This window comes from Anas platyrhynchos, chromosome 6 (assembly GCF_047663525.1).
Source record: "Anas platyrhynchos isolate ZD024472 breed Pekin duck chromosome 6, IASCAAS_PekinDuck_T2T, whole genome shotgun sequence".
NCBI classification, from domain to species: domain Eukaryota; kingdom Metazoa; phylum Chordata; class Aves; order Anseriformes; family Anatidae; genus Anas; species Anas platyrhynchos.
In genome coordinates, this window is record NC_092592.1 from 9,278,425 (window position 1) to 9,301,564 (window position 23,140).

At 39.6% G+C, this 23,140-nt stretch overlaps 2 protein-coding genes across 6 annotated transcripts in view; both read right to left on the reverse strand.

The window, feature by feature from the left end:
* Window positions 1-10,261, reverse strand: part of LOC101804258 (solute carrier family 22 member 15-like) — a 31,258-nt gene extending 20,997 nt beyond the window's left edge. Inside the window, exons 1-6 of one of the 2 annotated variants that reach the window (XM_027463805.3) lie at window positions 9,240-10,258; window positions 7,892-8,038; window positions 3,937-4,069; window positions 3,162-3,326; window positions 1,370-1,499; window positions 145-366 (exon numbers count right to left, since the gene is read on the reverse strand). In XM_027463805.3, coding sequence (XP_027319606.1) covers window positions 145-366; window positions 1,370-1,499; window positions 3,162-3,326; window positions 3,937-4,069; window positions 7,892-8,038; window positions 9,240-9,731 — 1,289 coding nt within the window. In that variant the 5' untranslated portion in view covers window positions 9,732-10,258. Of the gene's footprint in view, window positions 1-144; window positions 367-1,369; window positions 1,500-3,161; window positions 3,327-3,936; window positions 4,070-7,891; window positions 8,039-9,239 lie in introns of both variants that reach the window. The other variant, XM_027463806.3, reaches the window with a different exon arrangement.
* Window positions 10,262-11,460: 1,199 nt separating this feature from the next.
* Window positions 11,461-23,140, reverse strand: part of REEP3 (receptor accessory protein 3) — a 38,794-nt gene continuing 27,114 nt past the window's right edge. For all 4 annotated transcript variants that reach the window (XM_027463809.3, XM_072040061.1, XM_038181072.2 and 1 more), the window contains 3 exons: window positions 19,654-19,801; window positions 16,168-16,319; window positions 11,461-15,435 (listed from right to left, as the gene is read on the reverse strand). In XM_027463809.3, the coding sequence (XP_027319610.3) occupies window positions 15,379-15,435; window positions 16,168-16,319; window positions 19,654-19,801 (357 nt within the window). In that variant the 3' untranslated portion in view covers window positions 11,461-15,378. The remainder of the gene's footprint in view (window positions 15,436-16,167; window positions 16,320-19,653; window positions 19,802-23,140) is intronic.

The window sequence follows — 23,140 nt, forward strand, 5'->3', positions numbered from 1 at the left end:
TTAGATGTTTACTGTCTGCCCTCATTAACCAACAGATTTATGATTAGTTTGAGGACAGCATTTTTAAGAGAAAATGATGAAAATCTTAACAGTTTCCTCATGTCTGACTCATTCACAGCATCTCAGTGTCTTGTTATTACATACCAGATGTACATAAGAACGATGGTTCGCCACCGAAGGACTGGGTGTTTTACTAAGTTTAGTATACCAGGTGGCGATTCATCCTTTCGTGAAGTTCCTGCACTTGGTTTTAATTTTAGATTTAATCTTTCTTTTCCATTACCAAGGGCAATATATTGCATCACATCTTCAGCTTCTGCAGTTTTCCCTTGGGAATACAGCCATCGTGGGGATTCTGGCAGCATACTAACAGGAAAGAAAATCAATGATGACAAGTTTGTTCCTACGAGCAAAGCACTAAAACCAAGTTCCCTGTTTTGCAAATCAATAATCAAAACAAAAGAAATGGTACCAATGAAAAATTCAGAAAAATACATTTTATTTACACTGTTCTGCCTAATAAATTCCACATACTCTGATAATAATATATGGTTAACTTTATAGAAAGATTGTTGGAAATGCTTGTCAAAGCACTCAGTCATGTTGAGACAAGGTTTAGAGAACCTACTATACTAATAATGCTTTTATTTTTTCTGAAGCTCTAACTATCAGAAGTATACATAGGATATCATTTGGTATTTTAAAAGCATATTTTCTAACAACACAGTGCTAGCACTTTCAGTTTTTTAAATACTGCTATATTTCATAACCTTTTTTACAACAGTGTCTATGGAGGATTTCTAAATAGGAGAACACAAATGCAATAGTGACAGAAACAGACACAAGGCACCTCAAAAACATGCAGATACACGACATCTCACACTAGAAACACAATTCCAAGTGCTCTCACTTATTTCCCTTTGCACACATGCCTGTCTTAAAAATTAATTCTAAAACCCCTCCTCTAGGAGCAATTCCAAAACTTCTCAAGCACCGAAACCCATCTTTGGCAGGAGGCTGTGTTCCTGGCTGATGCTCCAGCTCACGGCCTCTGGCAGGCCTTTCCTTCCCCAAGCAGATTTGTAATCAAGCTTTATTAGACAGCTGGCATACAGCTGCTCTTTGCAATGCTGGCTGCCACAACTGTAACAGCAAACAGAAATTCAAGCTTTTCTTCCGGGTAGTCCTGACCTTCTGCTTTGTTTAAAAATGCTTCCTCCTTCACTACATGATTTTCTTCTGCTTGGTTCATAAAAACATACAGAAAAATATCATCCTTGTTTATACCACTCTTCAGAACTGTGATAAGAAAAATAATCGTTAAATCAATGCATATTTTTTATCATTACAATGCACGTGAACTACTTACAACGAAAGAAGAAGGAAGATGACTCCTGGAGTATTTGATACCAATGCCAGGTGACGCCACTCTCTTACACAGTAACCCAGTAAAGCATAAACAGCAATGCCAACTGCAAATGTCAAATTAGTTAACGAACCTGCAAATACAAGACCAAAAAAGTGACTACAGACACACAAAAAACAAAACCAAACTTAAGTAGAAACCTTAAATCACTATAGATCCCTTGATAGATCTAAATAAAATAGCACTAAAATCGTTACAGTATCTTTATGGCACTCTATGAACCAGCTGGCTTAAGTGTATTGTGCAATCCTAATGATGAATGCCTTTGTGTAACTGGGTGAGTGGGGGAAGGTGAGCAGGGTTGGTTTCCTTTCAAAAATAAAGGGCGGTGCATAGAACAGATCAAGAACTGAACAGAAACCTACAGACCAAAGAGAAAACCCAAAGACAGGAAGGGGAAGCATTGCAAGTGATTTATTTAGGTCTTTAAGGTATCTTGAATAGAGGTGGCAGGCTGGAACAGAAATTGCAAGAAAGCTACGAAAACACAAGGAGTGGGGTCAGTATATGAACAGCTGAAAACCAGAGGTATGCTACAGCAAGCTTCTGATGAACAAGTGTAAATAAAAACTTTGAAAACACAGGGTCAACTTCCATTCCAAAAGCCTACCAGCAAACCTTCTGCAGGCTAACACAGGAGGTCTTGTACTAACCCCGAAGCTCTCAGCTATCGCACACAGCCTAGTTCACAGGCAGCACCTAGGAGAGCTTCTTTAACACTGCTGAGCAGCATTCAGCAGCTTCCTCTCCTTCGGCCCCTGATCAGTTGTGCAGCACCTCTTTGCCAAGAGCTGAGCCGAACTAGAATAAAGCACCTAAAGTGACAAGCGGCAGGAAGCAGGCTGTCTCATCGGTCCTTCAGGAGGCTGGCCCTGCAGGGAGAGAGGCTGGGAAGAGCCGAGATAGAGACAAGGGCAAGGGGGAAGAAGGGGCGGGAGAGAGATGACGTGAGTCAAAAAAGTGAATGTGGGAGAAGAAAACTCAGTACTTGAAAAAACGCAACTGAAACAACGGAAAGCTATCGACAAACCACAACTGCCTCCTACATCCCCAAGAGTCCAGAGGAGAAATGAGAAAATAGCAGAATGAGGTAACTGGAGAACAGAGAGGAATACGCTCACGGTCACAGCGAGTCAGCACTTGGACCGAGTTTTTCCCCATGCTGCGCTAGCTGAAAAGGTTTTTCAGTCTGAGCTACTTCAGGTTTACAACAGCACAACACACAGGTGTTAAATTTACTTTAAGTCTTGGCAGTGGCATAGAAAAAGGACATATAAAAATACTGGAGGGTCAGCACATCCAATAGAGGTAAAAAACAATCATTGTCTAGTGCAGATAAATTCCAAAGAACACTTTGAAGAATATTTTCCCAAGATACTGTACACAGCACCATTCAGAACTGGCAGGATCTGCCCCCCCCCTTTTTTTTTTCTTCAGTGCAATGAAATGCACAAATATGGGAAATTTTTGGAATCAGTGTACCCGCTTGTCCTGGTTTCAGTTAGGACAGACCAGAACACCACTTAAAAACCCTATTTTTGCTACTTATCAAACAAACCCAATCCTATATTTCTTATTTAAGCACAAAAATTAGATCTTCGATGAATCAGCACCATGCTCATTTGACATCCTAACTAACTCGACATTTAAATTTTTTAATTTGTAGCAAGTAAGGTATTGATAGTCAGAACAACACTTGGCACAGTAATAATGATTAAACATTCCCAAATCCCACCTGTAAATGACCAAAATGATTTTCCTACATATTCCTGTGTTAGGACAAAAGACACAAGAGCCATTCCACCATTCACAATTCCAACAAAGAAACGTGAAACTGCAAATACGCCATAATTTGGAGCTAATGCTGTAACATACCCAAAAAGGACATCAAAAAATAGACCTGCAGAGAGAATAAAATAACATTAGTACTTATGCTATGCAGCCTGATCTCAGAATACAGGCATGGAGCACAGTAACTGCCATTAGTCTACAGTACTCATCTGTCACATCTGGCTTTCTGAAATCATACTATGGGAAAACTACGATCATTTCCAAGTCTTACGCTTTAGGTCTACAAAAACAAAGATGTTGTTTCCTTGAGACAATGTTGAAATTTTAAAAATGACCCCTTTCCAGCTGTTGCAAGTGCAGCTGGAAAACAAAATAGCAGGACCTAAGTTACCCACTCTAAAGAAATTCAGATTCTCCCCAAAAAAGTGATTATTTTTTATTGGGGTGCAAAATGGCAAGGCAATGCATGCAGCACTGCACTCAAATAGCAAAGTCATTGTGAAAATCAGTTATTTTTCATCTGTCACTGATACTCCAGAGCCCACTGTGCTGCTGAGCATACTCCTATCAACCAATTTTAGTGCTGCTTTACTCCAGATGGAGTACTTAACCAGACCATGGACTCTGTATCAGTGCCATGGCAGGGTGGCCCACAGGCAGGGCAAAACCAGCAATGTTGTTATCCATGCAGAACATGAGAACACTTTCAACTGTCTTACCTGAAATATACACTGGTTTCCTGCCCAGTTTATCTGACAAAGGGCCAAACGTGATGTTTCCAATAAGCAATCCAGCAAAAAATAGGGATGATGCAAGGCTCACTTTGTAGGCTTCTTGTTCAATTAGATACCACTATCAGAAACAATAATAATAATTGTAATAAAAGAATTTTCTTATTGTCTTAAGTATTAACAGCAAGTTGTTGGCTTTCTCCAAAACAAGGACAACTACCGAAATTCTTCTGGTGCCATTTCCCATCGCTTTCTTTACATCCAATTCAATTTTTGTTCCAGGTTTACTGTACAGGCCAGCATTAGTATTTTTTCCTCCCTAACAGACATCTCCCTCTAAATTCACCAAGTCAAAAGCTTAGATTATCATGATATTTCTTGGAAAAGTAATTACTTTCACCTCCATTCCTGTTTGACAAAGTAACAAGTTCAAATTAGGAATTTTTCAATTTTTAAACTGCTCAGACATTTCTACGTAAGCTTAGTTATTTCAATGAACAAGTAATAAAAATTATTCATTAACAAGAATGAAGCATGCTCATGCTTTTAGTACTGAGACGGCTACTGCTGTGCAGCCATAATTCCTGATGCTGTTGCCCTGTACTGTACACGTGTTAAAGAGAAGCAGGAAAGGATTATGGAAAGATGTCCTAAAGACGACTTGTTTTATAAGAACTTTAAGAAATACTTATTAACTGCTCATGGATACTGCTCAGTATTTTATTGTGTGCACACATTTATGACCTAACAAAGAAGAGTTAGAAACAAATGACAGGTTTCTTTATAAAATGTACTTTCTACCTCATGCAAAAGCTAAACTGAGGTAGCATAAGCAAAAGTAATCTGTTCTACAGAAAAGAACAGCATGAACTGACAGTGGTGGGAAATAGTAGGAAGCAAAATATGTCCTGGTGGGGGCAAGGCACGCAGCTGGCTTGTGCAGCCCCCCTGCTACACACAAGGAGAATCAGCAACAACAGAAATGTGCTGCTGGGATTTACAAATATTGCTCACATCATGAAGCTGGAAAGGAAGTGTGATCAGAATATCCCAAGTCATGTTCCAGGAACAGAATTTAACTAATTCAATGCAAAGCCTTACAGAAATGAATATTTAATAATTATATGTAATGTGCAAGGAAACTTACCGGGAAAGGGGATGAGTATTCAAGCCAAGACAGTGTTGTGCTGACTTTTTAAATGATATCTGCAGCATTTCCTTTCATTAAACGAAGAAGGATCCTAATACCACTTAGTTGTTGTTTTTTTTTGTTTACTTGGTTGGTTTTTAAGAAATTAAAGGATTAAAAGGGGGGACAGGGATCAGGGAAGAGGCATATGACCAGAATCCTACACAGCATACCACAACCTCAACCTTGAATTAATACAGATCCCCACAGAGCATTAGGAATTTTCAGAAACTTGTAATTATAGCAATCTGAAGAAACCTGTGCTTTCATTCATCAATCCTGACTTTCATAGCAGCAGCGTAGAGATAATATGTGTCTCTATCTGTCCCACCACTCTGGTAACCTGTGCCCTGCCTGTCCAGCAGCCTGCAAGACAGCAGCCTGCAGGAGTAGGACGAGATTTAACAGCATTCACTTTAGTCGAATGTACCCAGTTTCAACACTTCAGAGTTTTGGAGTATTTTTGGATACTCTGGGATGGTAAAACTCCTGCGCAGCAGCACTTGCAGCTACTTTCCTACTACTGTACCTTCTATGGTATAGTATTAGATTCCACCCTATTATGGCAGATAAAGATGTAACTCACAAAACTTACGTTTTCTTAACTTTCTGAGGAGGTTTAAGCAATAAAATATTCCTGGGCACAAATCCTCAGGAAATTTCATCTGGGATAAAAATATCACAGCGCGTCCTCTCCAAGACACAGAGCACTGCTGGCTTGAGTCCTCCTCCTCTGTGCTAGCACGCCACAGCATACAAATTTCAAACTGCCAGTTCTCATCTGCAGTGTTTCAGACGGATATGAGACAGAAAACAGCCTTTCAGGTCCTAGATATGGTTGTAAAATTCAACTTCTCAAAATTAAAGGATGATTTCTACACCCATGTAAAACATTTTCCTTAACTCACCTTCCTAAGTATCACTTGTTAAATACAGCAGGGGGACTGAACTGATGGCAATCAAACAACTGTACTTTCAAAAACAAACCCTGAGCTGTTATTTACAAAATCTTAGTTACACCGAAACTGATTATAATGATTATTTCTTGAACCAGATCTTACGAGCTCCTCTGAAGTTTTGTTGAGTTTCAGAGCAGAACAGTGCTGCTGCCAAGCCAGAATACAACTGAAAGTATTTATTATTTCAACTCCGTAACGTCAGCAAAATATAGGAAATAAATTTTATAAAAGCAGCTTCCTCTCAGAAGATGACAAGAGAAAAGATTGATTTGCAAACTGTTACTTTTGCTGCTTAGTATGTGACTGGGAGATGCACATAGTTTACCAAGTCTGATATAATCTGTGAAGAATGTATCTTTTAAAAGAATGCATCCATCTACTTTATTGGCATAAAAGAAACTGGTTAAATATTTGTCAAAATTAACTGCAGCTTGCCAACAATAACATTGCCAACTTTGTTATCACCATAACAAACATCCTCTAGCTCTTTAAAATCCATACAGCAGTTTGATTTACTTCCTAGACTGTTAACATCCAGCAAAATGTTGGCCAGCACCTAAGACATGAAAATATATATACACATTTATTAACAATGTAATAAAAAAACTTAGTTACTAAAATGAATGGGAACAGTTTTGTTTGTTTGTTTGCTTTTAGTAAGTCTTCAAAATCACTACATTTTTTGGAAACAGGCACACTGACTCCTACGTTTAAAATACAGTATTAGATTAAATTTACTTTTTTTTCTGACTGTAAATTAAGCATTACTCCATATCGTGCATCCTGCTGACAGTCTCAAATTGAAGGGTAATTTTGGAAATCACGCTAATCAAAAAAATCTGTTTCTGACGGAGGATATGACCCAATATTGTAACATTCCTTCTTATTTCTTAGTCATTACATTTTTCCAACGCTACAGAGTCACATTTGTGATAATGGGAAGGAAGCAAAAAATGGGCACCAGCCACGCCAAGAGCTATCCTGCCTTAGCAAGTTACTGACAGCCGCTCCAAGAGCCCAGCCAGCATAATTCTGACAGTTTACGCTAGAAGCCAAGCCACCCACATGATCTTTTTTCTGGCACTGGCAGCGATGCTTAGGTCACTCGCACTTTCCTGACTGATTATAGCCCAGGGACTAGCAAAAAGCAAACGCAGCCTTCTGCGTGGAATTCACAAGGCATGAGGATGAAGGGTCAAGCTTCTGTCCCACTCAGCAAACTTCCATCTGTTCCAGCTCCCACTCTCACCATCCATGAGAATACCCAGACATGTGGTGCGTATACTGCCCTTTCATGCTTGTTTTAATCTTTAAGGTGCATCTTCTCTGAGAAACTAATTCAACAACGCCAGATGAAAGCTTCAATACATATCACAGATTGCACAGACATGACAAATTGAAGCTTTTCTTCGTGGAAAAAAAACATTAGGAGGAGCTCATGCTAAATTCCGGAGTTATAAACAGTAGTTAAATGATTATTCTCACTAGCAATGACTTTCAAAAACACGTGAAGATGAAGAAAATTGAAAACAAAAGAAATAAAGTTTAATGAATCTACTAAGCGTATTGGTTTTACACTACAAAAACTCAACTAATAATTTAATAATATACTTTCAGTTGAAAAAAAAATAAGAATAAATTAGAAGATCCAGATGGGTAGGTTCCAGCTTAGCGTAATGTTTTTCTTGTTCTAATAGCACAAGAAAAACATTACGCTAAGCCCTGCTCAACTTTTTCAAGCACTGGTGGCCTAAATCCCAAGGAAAGAATAAACAGGCGCAATGGAAGTACTTGCCTCGGTTACGATAGATGTGAAGTTGCTCGTGAAATGGATATGCTTGGCAAGCTCAGCTTTGCTCGCTGGAATTCCTTCCTGGTCTATACGATACTCAGGCATGGCTCCCACCAGCACGATAAGCATTGACTGACAAGCCACGTATACCTTAAAACAAGATACACATCACTTACCCTGAACAATCCCAAAGAGAAACCACCCTTTCTGTTAACATACTGTAAACTTTTCATTAAATTAACAATGCACAACTTCCCTTCATTCAGCAGTGCAAACCAAGTGTTATCAGTCTACTGTATTTAAAACCTCATGATATGATCATCAGGGCAGCTGGAAGCAACAGGTACCACACCAAAGTTACCAATGCACCTTCAGTGACTGCTTCATCTTGCTTCATCTGTTCCAGAGTTGTTCTATCTTTTTCTTGCTGTTTTTTAGCCAGGGATAAGAAAGGAAGGCATTAAGAACTTCAGCATAGTTTCTAAGCTAAGATTTAAACCTAAGGCCAAGTTTGTTTGTTTGTTTGTTTGTTTGTTTTTAAAAAAATCTTTTTACTTACTTTACTCAAATAACACAACCTGCAGTGACAAGTCAATGAGTACTTCAGTGAGTACTAGAAATGTAAGGGAGATTTTGTGCATTTGTTTCTGAACTTTTGGTAGTTCTTTCCATTGCAGCGACTGAAACCCTTACCTGATCACTGGGAAAACTAGAAGTTCAGGAATAAAAAAAGATTCTCATAGGGAAATCCTGGTAAGCACATTCACGCATCCTATGGCTTTCATGTTGTGAACGTCTTCCAACTTGTGTGATTTTTTTCTTTTAACTTAAACCGACACCCTTAGGTCCCGGTGATCATTTTTGGCACGTTACCATCAGCGGCACAGTTCTGCATGTAGAGAGAGCATCTTGGGGTGGCAGGCTTGCACTGAGGGCTCCAGAGCTGTTTTATCAGGCGCTTACCTTGAGTGTACTCGGAGAAACAGGTTCCAGACGCAAACCCACAACCTAGCAGCACCGCTTCCTTCCCCCCAGCAGTGCTTTAACCCCCACTGCAGCACCGCGCTGACAGGAGGACGCCTTTCACAGAGGGGCTAGGAGCGACAGATCCACGTTTGCATACGGGGGCGGGGGCGTTGCTTAAGGACAGCACCGTGAAATACCACTTTCACCGATGGCTAATTAAAAAAAGCCGCTTCCCGCGGCGGCAAGGCGCTTCCTTCCACGCAGCACAGCCGCAGGCAGCGCTCGGGACGCGGCTGAGGCGCAGAGCGGGGGGAGGCAGCCCCGGGCGGCCGGGGGCAGGGGCCGAGCGCGGGGAAGAGCGAGAGGCCCCGGGCGGCTCACCCACCTGCAGCAGCACGAGGAAGGCGGTGAGGCGCCGCTGCCCGCCGCCGAACTCCCCCGCCGCCCCGAAGGCCTCCTCCAGCCCCGCCGCCATGGCCCCGCGGGCCGCGGCCGCCACAGCGCCGCGCTGCCGGCCCCGCCTCGCCCCGCCCGGCCCGGCCCCTCGCCTCCCTGACGGGATGGGGCCGCCACCTGCCTCCGGCGGGACCTCCTCGGGCGTTTTCAGGGGAAGGGGAGCCCTCCCTCCTCCGCGATTTTGAGAGAAGCGGGATTTTTCCACCAGTATTCGGTCCAGCTGCCACCAAGGGGCAGTTTTGCTCGGGCCCGACCTGGGAAGCGGGCACCTGCCCGTCAGCTCTGCTTGCTTCAGCCCTACCGAAAACATTCGTACCCTTAGAGCTTTCATCCCGTTCCCACACTGGCACCTAAAAGGTCCCTGGACCAACCCTATGGCAACAGAGGAAGCTCTGGCTACTGAAGTTGGCTGTTCCAGCATTAAGGATAGACACTACTACTTTTTAGTTGGATCTGGGAAAAGGAGTTGACACAAAAGCATGTTAGGTGGCCTTCTTTGGTGCAATAATTTCCGTCTGGACTATAATACGGATGGTTATGCCTGCATTTTCCCTAGCATTAAGTTTGAAAATGCAGTTTTACTACTACACTACCTTCATACAGGTGTTTTGTTGCTTTATTAAGCCTCTCTCCTCAACCCCATGAAAAAGGCCTTTTCCTTTGAGGCAATAAGCTAGGATGATCTCCCCTTGGTTTTCTTAGTGCAGGAAAATTAAAATTAATGGGGTTTGCCCATGTGTGCCATGCAACACTGTGGTTATGTTGGCCAGGAAGCATTAAGTGAGGGTCAAAGTGCTGCTTACTTTGGAACTCTGACAGCAGGATACCAGGGACTTCCTAAACCATTTCTGAGCTTCCTCACCCATTTTGGCACCAAACATTAGCAGGCAGTAGTGAAATCCTAGGTTTTATCCCAAGTCATTAGTCTCTCTACTCCATCTGCTTTCATGATTCCTACCTTAATTCAAACAGAGCAGCCTGTTGCTGAACCTTGGCCAACACAAGTAGACTTAATCATGGCAGGCTCCCGTTTTGCTCCTGAACAGAACAGAAAGCATGAAAATAATTGTGGAAGTCTACTGATTTTACAGGACCTGTTAGGTTTCTTCTCCTGCTCAGTCATGTGTTCCCACCTTACCGTGGAAAATAAAGAATGCTTAAAGGTCACTCGCATAAAAGACCCCCAAACAGCTCTCACCATCACTGCATCTGCTTCTCCTTGAACACTTCAGCCTAGGACAGAAGTACAGCAGAATTTTAGCATTACTACATTATCATGTTTTGAGCAGGTCTCACCAGCATCATGGTAAGCAGCTGGAAGACAGCTTTTAGGCTGCTTCCATGAATGTTCCTGCTATGCGTGAAACATCTGTTGAACAAATAAAAGAAAAAATCAGCACTGTTTTCCAACGGCCACAATTTCTTCAGTAGGTGGGGGGTTTATGCTGCATGAACTGTTCGGACATTGGGAACTGAGTCACTGCAGGATCCCTTACAGATAGCCTGTGTTTCTAGGATATACTTTCATAAGGCACAGAACACGGTAACTATAAATAGTAGTTAATGAATCCTTGCACAAAGGGTCCAGAAAACTAAGTTACCGAGTGTTTTGTTTGGGCTTTGCTACCGATGTTAACAGCTTACTAGAAGTGAGATTTAATCGAGGAAAGGCCCAAGTTCTCCCATTCACTACCTCCTCCAGTGTACCAGAGAACTCCGTTCACTAGGAAACACAAAACAAAGTCTATTTTTTGGCACACGCACAATAATGCTGCATAAAAAAAAAAAAAAAGGCTAGCATAGAAAAAGTTTTAGAAGTTTTAATTAAAAAAAAATCCAGCACTTCCCTACGAAGCCATACTCTTTTGGGAGATTAAGGATCTGATTTTGACTTTTCTCTGAGAAGAACATATAATGAAAATATTTAATGCTACTGCATTTCGAAGTTGCCTTTAGCAGCGTAAATTCAATTTAAGTCTAAAACAGCATCAGGCTCCATGGCAAAACCTCAAGGACAGTTTAGTCATACTTCAAACAGTTTTAAAAGTCTCCTCGAAGTTTAGATAAGCTGTTTCAGTACAGGAATCATAATAATAAAATACAAATTACAGAGTGACTGGTTTGTAAATCATAATTCAGGTAAGAAAATATCCACTGCATCCTGCTCAAAGCAGCATTTATTAAAGACAGCATCAAGATAAGTCAATGCATAATGACATTTTCCCTCCTACAAATATGTAAACAAGTTGACAGCAAGGTATTATTACAATATAAAAAGTAAAGCTTACATTGCATTTTTTAAAGCTACTAACTTCAGTCTCAATGTAGACAGTCTCTGGTCTGTAGAATTTAAAAATATGAGCTCTTGAAAAACGTTGAAGTATTGCCTTTGCACACACGTGTTTTTGTAGAAAAATACTCTAAAATACCAACTTCCCATTAATAAAGCCAACACCAAAATAAAATGCATTTTTTTGTTATTAACAATGTGTTAAATACATCTAGCACTTACTCCACTGTTCTGCTTAACCAGATTATCTTGTATTCATTTTAAAATTCATTATAATCTTCAAAAAGTATCTTGGATAATATTCAGTTACTTATACATAGCTAAGCAATTAGCATTAAGTAGCTAATATTGGCAATTACCTTGTAATCAGAGTTTAACCTAAGTTTATATGCAACTGAGGCCATCAATTTAAACCTCATCTCAAACTGCGTATTTTAACATGTACAGTAGGCTCTTGCTAAGAAGTCCGAGTCAGTTAAGATACATTTCAGAAATACTCCAAAACTTTGCAAGAAATATAAACTCTATTGTAAACTACCTTTAATCCCTACGTAAGTTTTTCTTTAACTAGCATCTGTTGGTAGCAGTCAGTCAATTCTCAGGAAACACTTTGTGAGACTATTTGATGTGAATATATAATTGAAATTCCGAAATCAAAAAGGTTGTTTAATCAAATTTTGATGTTTTAACTTTTTTCCAGTAAGTTTACTGGAAAAAGCTAGAGAGATGACCTTTGCAGTTGCTAAGGCAAAAAAATGTTTGAAAATTCTCTGTACACATTTTAAGATAGCGTAACATTTCAAAACCAGACTAAACTAAATTTAACTTGCAGAGAGAAATATGTATCATTTGGATGAAGGCTAATTATGCCATTGTGCCCTGTCAAGCATCAGCTGACAATGAACAGCAAGGAAAAGAAAATCTAAGATAGCAATAGTGAAGCAGTTTCAGGATGAATTCAAAGATTAAAAACAAGCTGAGGGGAGAAAGAGGGGACACTACAGCAGGGTACTAGATAAAAAAATAGCTAGGAAAACACTGGATGATTTATCACTTAAGACAGTATCTGCAGTAACACACACACTTACATGCAAACAGTAAGTAATATGAATAATACTGCCAGCATTCCTAGTCCCATCCATATTTCAGCAAAGGGGAGAGTTTATTCAGCCTGTCACCACTTAATTAGCAAGTTACATTTGTCAGAAGTTACAGCCTTAAGTACGTATCATTGCATAAAGCAACTTACTGACCACGAGCTTTCTAGAGCCTAAACTTCTACTCAGATGTCTTCTAGCCTTGGAAGCATGAAAGGAATCCAACTCTAGAAACAGGATCTACATGAACTTGAAACAGAAACTAGAATTCTGAAAGAAGGGCTTTCCCAGCTCTTTCACGCAGGATTCTCATTTGTAAAGCAATGACAATATTATTTCCATGTTAATAATTAAAAAAACATTATGAGTAAGCACAAGATGTGGCACCAAATGCTCAAGGAGGATGCTCAACTGGAGAATAACATTTAGAGATTCGACTCAGTGTCCAGGTTATTCTAATTTTTGAGGAGGGGCAAGATGCAAATACAAAAGCCTGTTTCCTCTAACATCTTACATACTGTAACACACAGACAGACTTTTCCTGCTTGGGCGTTTCCTCTATTCAGGGAAGCAGATGAGAATTGCAAACATTTGTGGGGCAGAAGCAAGGAAACACACCCTTTCTGAGGACTGCCCTCTGAGGACTCGCACCCTAGGAAACAGCTCCTTATAAATGCTAAATCACAAATTGCCATTTTGATTAGAGGACAGTATTTTTGCACTATACTCATTTGGGAGAGAGCAGGCTTCCTGTAATCTTGCATGAAATGATGTCTTTGAGTAAAGTAAAACAAACTTTGGCCTTCTGATCCCATATGGAACGTTGCAACTTCTTACTAAAGCATTTACCTTCCACGGAGATGCTACAAGCACCATGTTATCAGTATCATTCCATCTGTCCAAGGCTTTACATTTTGCTTATAAATGCCTACAATTGCAATGCCAATACAGACCAGCTGCATTTTTATCCATAAAATTCAAACCCTGGCTCAAAGAAATCTACAGAAGACTACTTCAAATGGCAGTCTATGTTAACAGGCCATTAAGTGCCCACCAGCAGCAAACCTGCTATGGCTGTAACAATAAAAAGAAAACACTGCAGCAGACCCTTAAGAAAACGTTTAAAAGCACTGCAGTAGACTTGCAGGTGACTGTCATACCTGGGAGAAAATTTAAGGATTGGCATCTGAGATTTGAGGATAGCAGGGACAACACATCATTCTCCTTTACAGAAAATTAACACCATCTCTACCCATGCCAAGTAATAAAAAGCTATCTACAAAAAGTGGATCTGTCATGCCAAAATCCACGGTAGGAAACTAAAATCAGCCTACTTCTCAAAATTACAGAAAATGGAACCAACAGGAACCTCAAAAGGTTATTTTGACAAGTCCCTGCCTTGAATGACATTCCAAAATTAATCTGTGCAAACAGTCATGCCATGGACACTAGGTTATAACATGGCTGAGTAAATGAGCTAGACTTTCAGAAAAAGCTGTTTGTATGTAAATATTTTAGTATTAACTTTAGCAATAAAATACTACACTGCCAAATTTAGAATCCACATGATAAGAAATATACACATATACAAAATCTAAATATATATATATTTTCTTACAGAAATGCAGAGCAAAACCAAACCAGGGCCTGAATAATCTGTCATACGTGCCACCACGACAGCATGACTTATATTACACAGTTGATGGGCTGCTCAGATCCCTGAGGTCTATCACCAGAATTGCTACAAGTTTTATTTACCACAAGTTTAACCAAAAACTGACTTAAATCATGTTACATCTTCTCAGCGGAAGGGGGAAAAAAAAACAATACCAAAAAAACAGACATAACCTCGCAGCCCTGTAAGACACAGAAAGGCACCTGCTTATATTGTTAAGTGTTAGTTGCACTTATCTACAGCATCCTAAATGTACTTAAGTAATCAAGTTATAAAAAGACCACAAACTACAGAATTGCTGGCATTCAAAAGATAAGTCTAATCTACCTAAGAATTAACTAAAATGACATGTGCAGCTGTAAATCAGTAAGTGCGCAAAACTACCCAGTTTTGCATAAAGTGCTAAACGTACCCCCATTTTGCACCTGTTAGCATTATACAAGTTTGTTAAGCTTGGAAATATGATGTGAGAAGATGATCTTAAGGATATTCCCTGTCTATCTCACCTTTCCTTCTCCTTCCCCATATCATCTGTTGTCCTTTAAACTATGTTTTTAAACTACACATAGGTCTTTTCAGGAACTGTAGTTCAGAAGAATATTTCAAGTATAGCTATCTTTCCATGTAAACTAAAGGGCACTATGGGTTCGACTTTCACAAGTTCCAAACACTGACAGCTTCTGCTAATTCACTTGGACTTGTAATTATTTCAGTCTGCTCAGTACCTCTGAAAAAGTCAAGCTGTTTCCTGTTACTCATTTAACTCTTATTTAAGCAGTGATGAAATTCATCCTATAGCTTCTCCAGACTAAAGTCTAAACAACGAGCAATTACAGAAAAGCAGAGTAATACATTATCCAATCATTTAGGCTCACAAAACCAAGTCCTACCATATCTATCCAAATATATCCGTTATATGAATCATACACAGATCTTTAACACTTGAAGTACTGAATTCAAGTTCTTATAATACAGCAGTTTGACTTGCAGGCATTGTGCAATAAACTTAAAAGTATACGGTGGGTCTCTTCTTTACTCTGTATTTCAGTGATCCATACCGTATCTGAGGGGAAAAAAAAAATAGAACTTAAAAGAGTTAAGGTCACTTCAGACAGACATATTTACCTTTCCCCTACTCCAGTATAATCAGTGTCATTAAGCATGCTTCGGGCACTCCACAGAGTCAGGCAGATGATCTGCCTCTGACTGAATGATAGACATTTTCAACAGAATTAGGCAAGAAGCTGTTCCCGGAGTTATCTCCCAAACTTTACGAGATTCCATAGATATTTACACTGAAGCATCCTGAAGTTTGTGACACGCAAATACAAAGCTCTCTGAATCCCACATACATATCTTCTCTTTGTGGGTTACAAGTCAAAGCAGGCCATATGTCTGTGCCAACTAATAATTGTGAATTATCTGCAAACATTTAAACAGCAGATGTTTAATATGCACAATCAAGACACTACTGCGGGTGACAACACCATTATCTACACTCCTTTCAAGGTAAGCCATTTCTGGAACTTGGGACTGGTGGTGTCAGCATTAAGATTACAAGCATCCCTTTTCCCTTGTGTAGTTAATTTCATTCCTGCATAATTTCATTAAGCACCCCAAACTACAAAATCTTCAAGCCCAGATACTGTTACCACACACACTTCTCCATTTGACATTCTATAACACAGTTATCATTGATAAACCCTCTACAATTGAAGTTAAATTCTGACATTATTAAAAATGCCAAGGTACATCTTTAAAATTAAACTCAATGCTTTAGAAAAATTATACTTGCCTCTTTACGGCCTTTAATAGTTTTCACAGATTTCATGCTCTGTGTTCTTCGAAGGCCTCTCTGAGCAAACATTTCATCCTCAGAATGTGTCCCCTCCACCTCTTCATCTGTTTTATCATCTCCAGGATTTTTTTCCATTGTAATTTTGTAACCTTTAAAAAGCAGTTGTACAAAAACTTTAATAAAAAGTTCCTGTAACTTTTCTATTTCTAAGAGAGACGTATACACATCCACCTAAAGTATACTTCACTCTTCCTGATGCTTCAGACCAACAAGGCATCTAGTGATCTGCCAGGAGCAGCACGCTCGGCCATTTTTGAGAAACAAGCCTGTTCATTCCACAGGTATGTAATGCAGCAGTCTCTTAACTACAAAAGTTAAACCGTTAGTTTGGCACCATATTCTGCTTTACAATGAACTACAAAAAAAAAATCACTGGTCTTCTTGAGAAGTACTTAAGATTTTTGGCAACACTGCTGTTTGGAGGCTATTCTAGGGGAAAACAACAACAACAACAAAAAACCTTGCAGATGGATGGAAACCCTTCTTCTGATCCCATGACTATATTTTATTTTATGTGTGCCCGATAGTTTCTCATAGACACTACTAAATGTGCTGAGTAACACTGATGCGAAGCCCAAGCATCTGGACAAAAATAACCTCTTCACATTCAGTGTAATCTGTTGTAAATTGGTGGAAGAACACCTACTTTTACACTGAAGGCTACTAAATGGGACATTACTCTCCACCAGCCCTATTATGAACTATGAAATTACTGTATACTTATAATTAAGTACAGGCAGATATATTGGAGAAATAAACCAGTTTATACCTTTTACAATCTATGCTGCATTTTAAACTTAACTTTATATGTTTACTTGGTTAGTCCTTCCTTCGGTGTTTGTTTTACTATCTCATCGCCAAGAACACACCAGAAGGTTTCCAGCTGCCCAGTTTATTGTCCTCTTCCCTCCTCATTGCCACTCCCATTAGAAGTTCTATACTGGTTTTCCATTCTCAGAGGACTCCCCCCAAAAGAACAGATTTGCTGACGTATCTTAGCAGGAGCCAACAAGTTCCATGTTTCCTTAGAAGAACGTTTAGTTTCTGCAATTTGGGATTAATACAAAAACTCAGTTCAGGGCAAATTCAAAGCAGCCTTCAAAACAAGGACAGAATTCTGAGTCTCATTTTATTTCTGACTTAGACATCACTTACACATCTTTTAACTGCGCTTTTTGACTTTGTTTGAGTGACCTGTCTTTAGCCACAGAAGAGACATTAAGATGAAAAGTGGCAAGTCTAAAAACAAAAGTAAGAATGTTATGTTCTTCATGATTTACTTCTCAGTTCTATATAAAATTGATCAATACCACATAACTCTTCTTCACCCAGCCTTCTCGTCCCTCCTCAAACAAATCCTAATCTTTCATTTCTCCAACTCTCGGCCCCATAGAATCAAGTCCTACTCTTTCACTTCTCATATTTACTGCCAGAGTTCAGTTCACACTTACTAGAAATTAACATCTAAAACTAATTTTAGATTACTATCTTTCTTCATACTTGCATCTCTCTGCATGTTAAATACCGAAGTTCATTTTAGACATACCCAATGTGAGTTATTAAAGGTTGCTTAAATCCTACAGAACTAGGACCAAGGTTATTAACAAACATTTTCACTAGAGGGAGCAAACTGCTTAAAAACATGTGCTGGAAAGATTAGGGTCTGAAAAACAAGACTCCTCATCGTAGACATATAAAGCTCCCAGATGTGGTCTGGTCCACTGGCAAGCTCTACTTTTGAAGGCCATTGCAGAACCTACAAGATGGAACACCTAGGGACATCTTTTAGACACTAAAACCAACTTCACTCATAAGCAATAACCATTTCATCTAAAAACAATGTTTCTTTAAGCAGGTTCTTTCTTTTCTTTTGGTCATTCCATTTTTTCCTTTACTTAGAATCAAGCCTTGCGCCTCCTGCCATTCTAGAATCAACCTGTCACTGCCTCCAGTACATTTTCAATTAACCTTCTCTTAAACATGGAAGCTTTCAATCGTATCTGTTACGTATAGTTATTTACTAGGGATGTTTGCAGTGGCACGAATACTTTTCTGTAATTGTAACACCCCCATCTGATTCATCAAAATGACATTTGCCTTTTTCACAAGTCACCCCATGATCAAGGTCCTTCTACAAATGGGTCTTTTCAACTGGCTTGTACAGAAAACCCCAGCGCACATTACAAAAAAATAACATTCTGCTATGTAGCATTTCCAACTCCACCAGTGGTTGTTTCGCTTTTTTTTTTAAACCCCCAATTTAAAGAAGAAGCTTCAAAGAAAACTAGAAAGCTATACACTAGATTTTGGTCCAAGAGTAGGAATACTTAAAATATCTCTAAGAAAACATTTTGACATGTGAGACTGAATGTCAGAGTCAGTGATTATTTACACAGTATAACCTGTACTTGAGTAGTTTTTACTGAAAATTGAATTTTCAGCATTTTCAAGCTGCTTCAGAGACATAATTGATGGTCTGTTACTGAGGAATAGCTCATGCACAACAGCTGCAGTGACATCATCCCTAACACAACTCTTGGTGAATTCACGGGCTTTTTCCCTGGCCAGTACTTTACACTGACTTGCACGGGATACCTTCTGGGCTCAATTAGCAATTCAGCACAGAGTCATTCAGGTGGCCATTTATTCCTCAAGAAACACTGAGCTACCATGTGATTCCTGGAATGCCTTGTAGCCCATAGCCACCACTTCTCTCCAGAACAGAGAGGTGAGAAGTAAGGACAAACTTAGGGGGAAGGCCAAAAGAAAGCAGTACAGAGCTATTTCTTTTGTGAGAAATATCAACCACTTTACATCGTAGCCTCTCCATTTAAGAAGGTATGGGTTGACAGTATTCCACAGAAGTCTTTCTTCAAGTAGCACAGGCTCAAGAAAAATCTCTGCAAAAGCAAGTTGGTCACTGCACACCATCTTTGAGTGTCAATGTGCGTTAGTACGTTATGGCAATTTAATGCCTTCATTATTCCTGTCACCACACGTGGTTTTACATTTTGACCCAACAATGATTGCAGACCTGCTGAATTCATTACCATTAATTTTCTCTTCCTAATTACGGAATTCCATAAATTTTAATGTTTAACTTTTTCTCCATTTGTCACAGAAACACTACACAATCGCATTTTTTTTTTTTTTTTTTTTTTTTACTTCCAATTATGCTTTACTTTGGCCAGTTTTTCTTGCTAACTGACAGAGACAGGAGGAACCACTAAACTGTTAGTGGTTCCAAAAAAATTGCGCTGGGGGGACAGGGTGCGCCATTTGTTAACATTACAATATGTCTTGCTCAAGCCAATTCCACTCAAATATTCTAAGTGGGGTAAATTACTCCTTTCTGGTTTTTGTCTTCCATGTATTGTTTATTAGCTGGAAAACAGAATTCCTTTATTTTAGAGTGATACTTACCTGAAGGTTCATTTGCAGAGGCTCTGGTTTTCTTTTTTGTGTCTGGTAATGTCTGATAGGGCCTCTGTCCTACTGGCTCATCTCCTTGTATAGTAGTCAAATCGTGCATACTGAAACTTCTCAGTTTCTCAGTTATCGCACCCTGACTCTGAAATACAAAAACAGTATCTTTGAAAACAAAGCAGAGGTTTTAATTTTGGTATTAAAGTTGGCTTGATAACGGTTAAGTCCACATTTCCTTGTTACACTACCAAATTCACTGAACATAAGCATGCAATAAATTTACATTTGCTTTAAGTATTGCTTTTACACAAATTTAACTATATGTTAATTCTAGAGGAAAAAGTTACAGATAAGCTAGCTGTTTCATTACAGACATCTCATTTCATCCCCTTACTCTGAACAAATAAAGGCTTTTTGGGTGAGGGAAAGCATTTGAAAGAACAAAAAATGTCAGAAATGCTCAATTGGCATCAAACATGATATTTCTCTCACAGTGCCAGGTAGCATGACAGTGGCTTTAACACTTCCATTTTAAGAAGTGCTGTTGAAGATAAAGATTTCTGGTATTTTCTATTTTACTCTCCCCAGATTTTAATATGCATAGGAAAAAAAGGGTTAAAAATACACTCTGAAACAGTAACTCAAGTAACTTAGAAACTGGCAGCACTACAAAAGCTCTAGGTCACAGAAACCTGAAACCACAAACCAAAGAGGTCCTGCCTGGACTACAGGCTAGTAAATTCTCTTACTGGTGCATCTTTACTGACATAATACTAACCCAATGTCCAATACTACATTCAAGGATAGCTTAACACATTTGAGCATTACTAGTTCTTCTCATCTTTTTGTTAACATCTTTTCTACATGGGAGATAAAGAAAGTTCCCCTTTGGAAAGGAAGGTCATCAAGCAGCTCTTTCATCTTACATCATACAATCTTATTATAGCATTAAAGATTAATTTAAGCATGTAAGTAACTAAGACAGACACATTACTTAGTATCATGTTAAAACAACATTTAATTCTTGGGCTTATGAAGCCAAAAAAAAAAAATCACAATTTCAGAGGATGGTTGACCAACCTGTGCATGAATCCCATCTTGAGCATGATTTTATTTTGTTCTTGCAAATCAAGATTTTGGGTAGAAATCCTCATTTGAGTGCTATGTTAGGTATCAGTAGCATGTATCTGGATACAGTTCCACACACCTTTCTCAGCAACAGCATAAGGCAGGTCTTGCACCACTAGCCCCAGCCATTTGTTCCCACTCTCATGCCAACAACTGTTTGCAGATGGTAGCCCAGTGCATTAAATTATTTCATGTTAAAAATAACCACGTAGAGTGAAGAGGGTACAGCGATACTCCTCAAACTGGCACGGCCACCGAAGCTTAGGGGGGAGGCGGGAGGGGATAAGGATGTGGCTGAAACCTGATATTCATTTTGTAACGACTACTCACTAGTACAACACGTAAAACTAAGTGCCCTACGCATGCAAGAATAATCTAATTTAATTCTTACAACAGCATTCATACCCCACAATTAAACAATACAAGAAAGGAGCTTTTATGAGGGAAGCAAAAGCCTTTGCTTTTCTTGCTCTTCCTACTGACAGTTCTCAAGAACACAGCTACAGCTTGCCTTTAAGTTAAAATGCACCACTGTACAGTCTGTAAACACTGTAGGGTCTGCATATAAATTACATACTCTGAAGTTATTTTTATTTCCTTAAAGGACTTGTTTAAGGCAGGTCTGTCACTACAACAGGAATCCTGCCCTTCCACTGCCCCAGTTCTTGTATCAGGAAGTATTTGCACAGTAAACTGACTCACAAACCAGCTGTGTTTGACGGCTGACAGGCAGCTGCAAGAACACTAGAGAAACAGAGAGAAACAGAGAGACAGGGCTGCTCCTTTTGACAGCAAGGACAGCCTTCATTATCTGCTGCAACACACAAGCCAGTCGATCAGTGTGTCCATTGCCTGACCAGATGCAACTTGGCTCCAGCCTCGATCACTGAACATGGATGAGTGCATGAAATGAACCCAGTCAGTTCTCAGCAGGATCTGTATGAATTCAACACGACTCCGCTCACTTCAAATCTGGCAAGAATCTACTGTAACATCAGGACAAAGTCTTGATTTGGCCCTAAGCAGTATAGGAAGACACACTTGCTTAAAAGTTGCACAGTGACTTCACTGATCATGCCACGTACTACAAGACAATCATTTTGAAATTGTATAGGGTAATGCAATTAAGAGCATAGTAATTAACATGCTAAGAATTCAAATTACAAGCCTGTATTTCTTATTCTGCATTGGAGACGCAGAGGACTAGATCCTAACTGTGAACGTTGGACCTTATTTTTCAATGCACATTTGGATACAGAACTGTTTTTCAAAGTGGAAGAAAGGTCAACCAACATGCCCTAAAAAAACAATGAACAAGCACTAACAGCTTTGGAAGGATATCAGGGAAAAAAGAAAAGAAGCAGCAGAAGTGCCTGAGTTACAGGAGGAATGGGGGCTGCAGAACCAGCACTGTGCTGCAGTCACGCTCACACTACGCCAGCTTCAGCAGATGCTTCCTACAGCCCCACCAGTCTCCTTCTGCCAGAAAGCAGTTTCCATCTCACCCCTAGGAAGGTCCAATTCTGCCAAATCAGGATCAATTTGATATCAGCACACAGACAAAGAGGACAAATTTCAAGGGTGTGGGTGTGTGCACTGTTGTGCTATGTTCTTTAAGTTTTTTTGGACTGTTGTGCTGTGTTCTCTATTAAATGCTGATACAGATCCGACGTTTTAAGAAGCTTCTTCCACCCTCCATGCACAAAGGAACATTCACATTTAGAATTGTCTTACGTTAAGACCTTTGATATCTTGCCTAGAAAGTTCAGATAATTACTGGCCACAGCAGTCCAGTCGCACATGAGAAATCTCCTGCCTCCAGTGCTCATTTTTACAGCTTTTTTTATTTTTTGAATGTTGAAGATTTGAACTGTGAAGTTTTTGTAGACTTAAAATGCAGGTCTTAAAAATTAGTCCACTTATTCATTCACCAGGATTTCCTAAAACATATTAAGCCTTCTTCAGAGACCGCATTCATTACCAGTGATACATCTGAAGCACCAATTAAAGTTGTAATGGATTTCTAAATCTAGTTTTTGACAAAGATAGCCTACTAAAGGGACCGCTTTGAGACAAGTTGGATTCTAGCAAGCTACAAGTATGTAGTCACAGCAGCTGACCCTCATCTATGAAATGCCCTTCTCAACTTTGCTGTTAGGCTTGTATTTTTATAATCTATATACTTAACCCAGGGAAGTTGCTGTAAACAGACACCACACAGTATGTCTGCCTCGGGGACTATTTTTTGTTGTTTAAATTGGACTTGTGCTCCCTCAGTGGTCAGGATCACTGAACAAAGCTGCTTGGCTTCATGGGACAAGTGCTGAATGGCCTCAGCATTCACAGAACTGCCTGG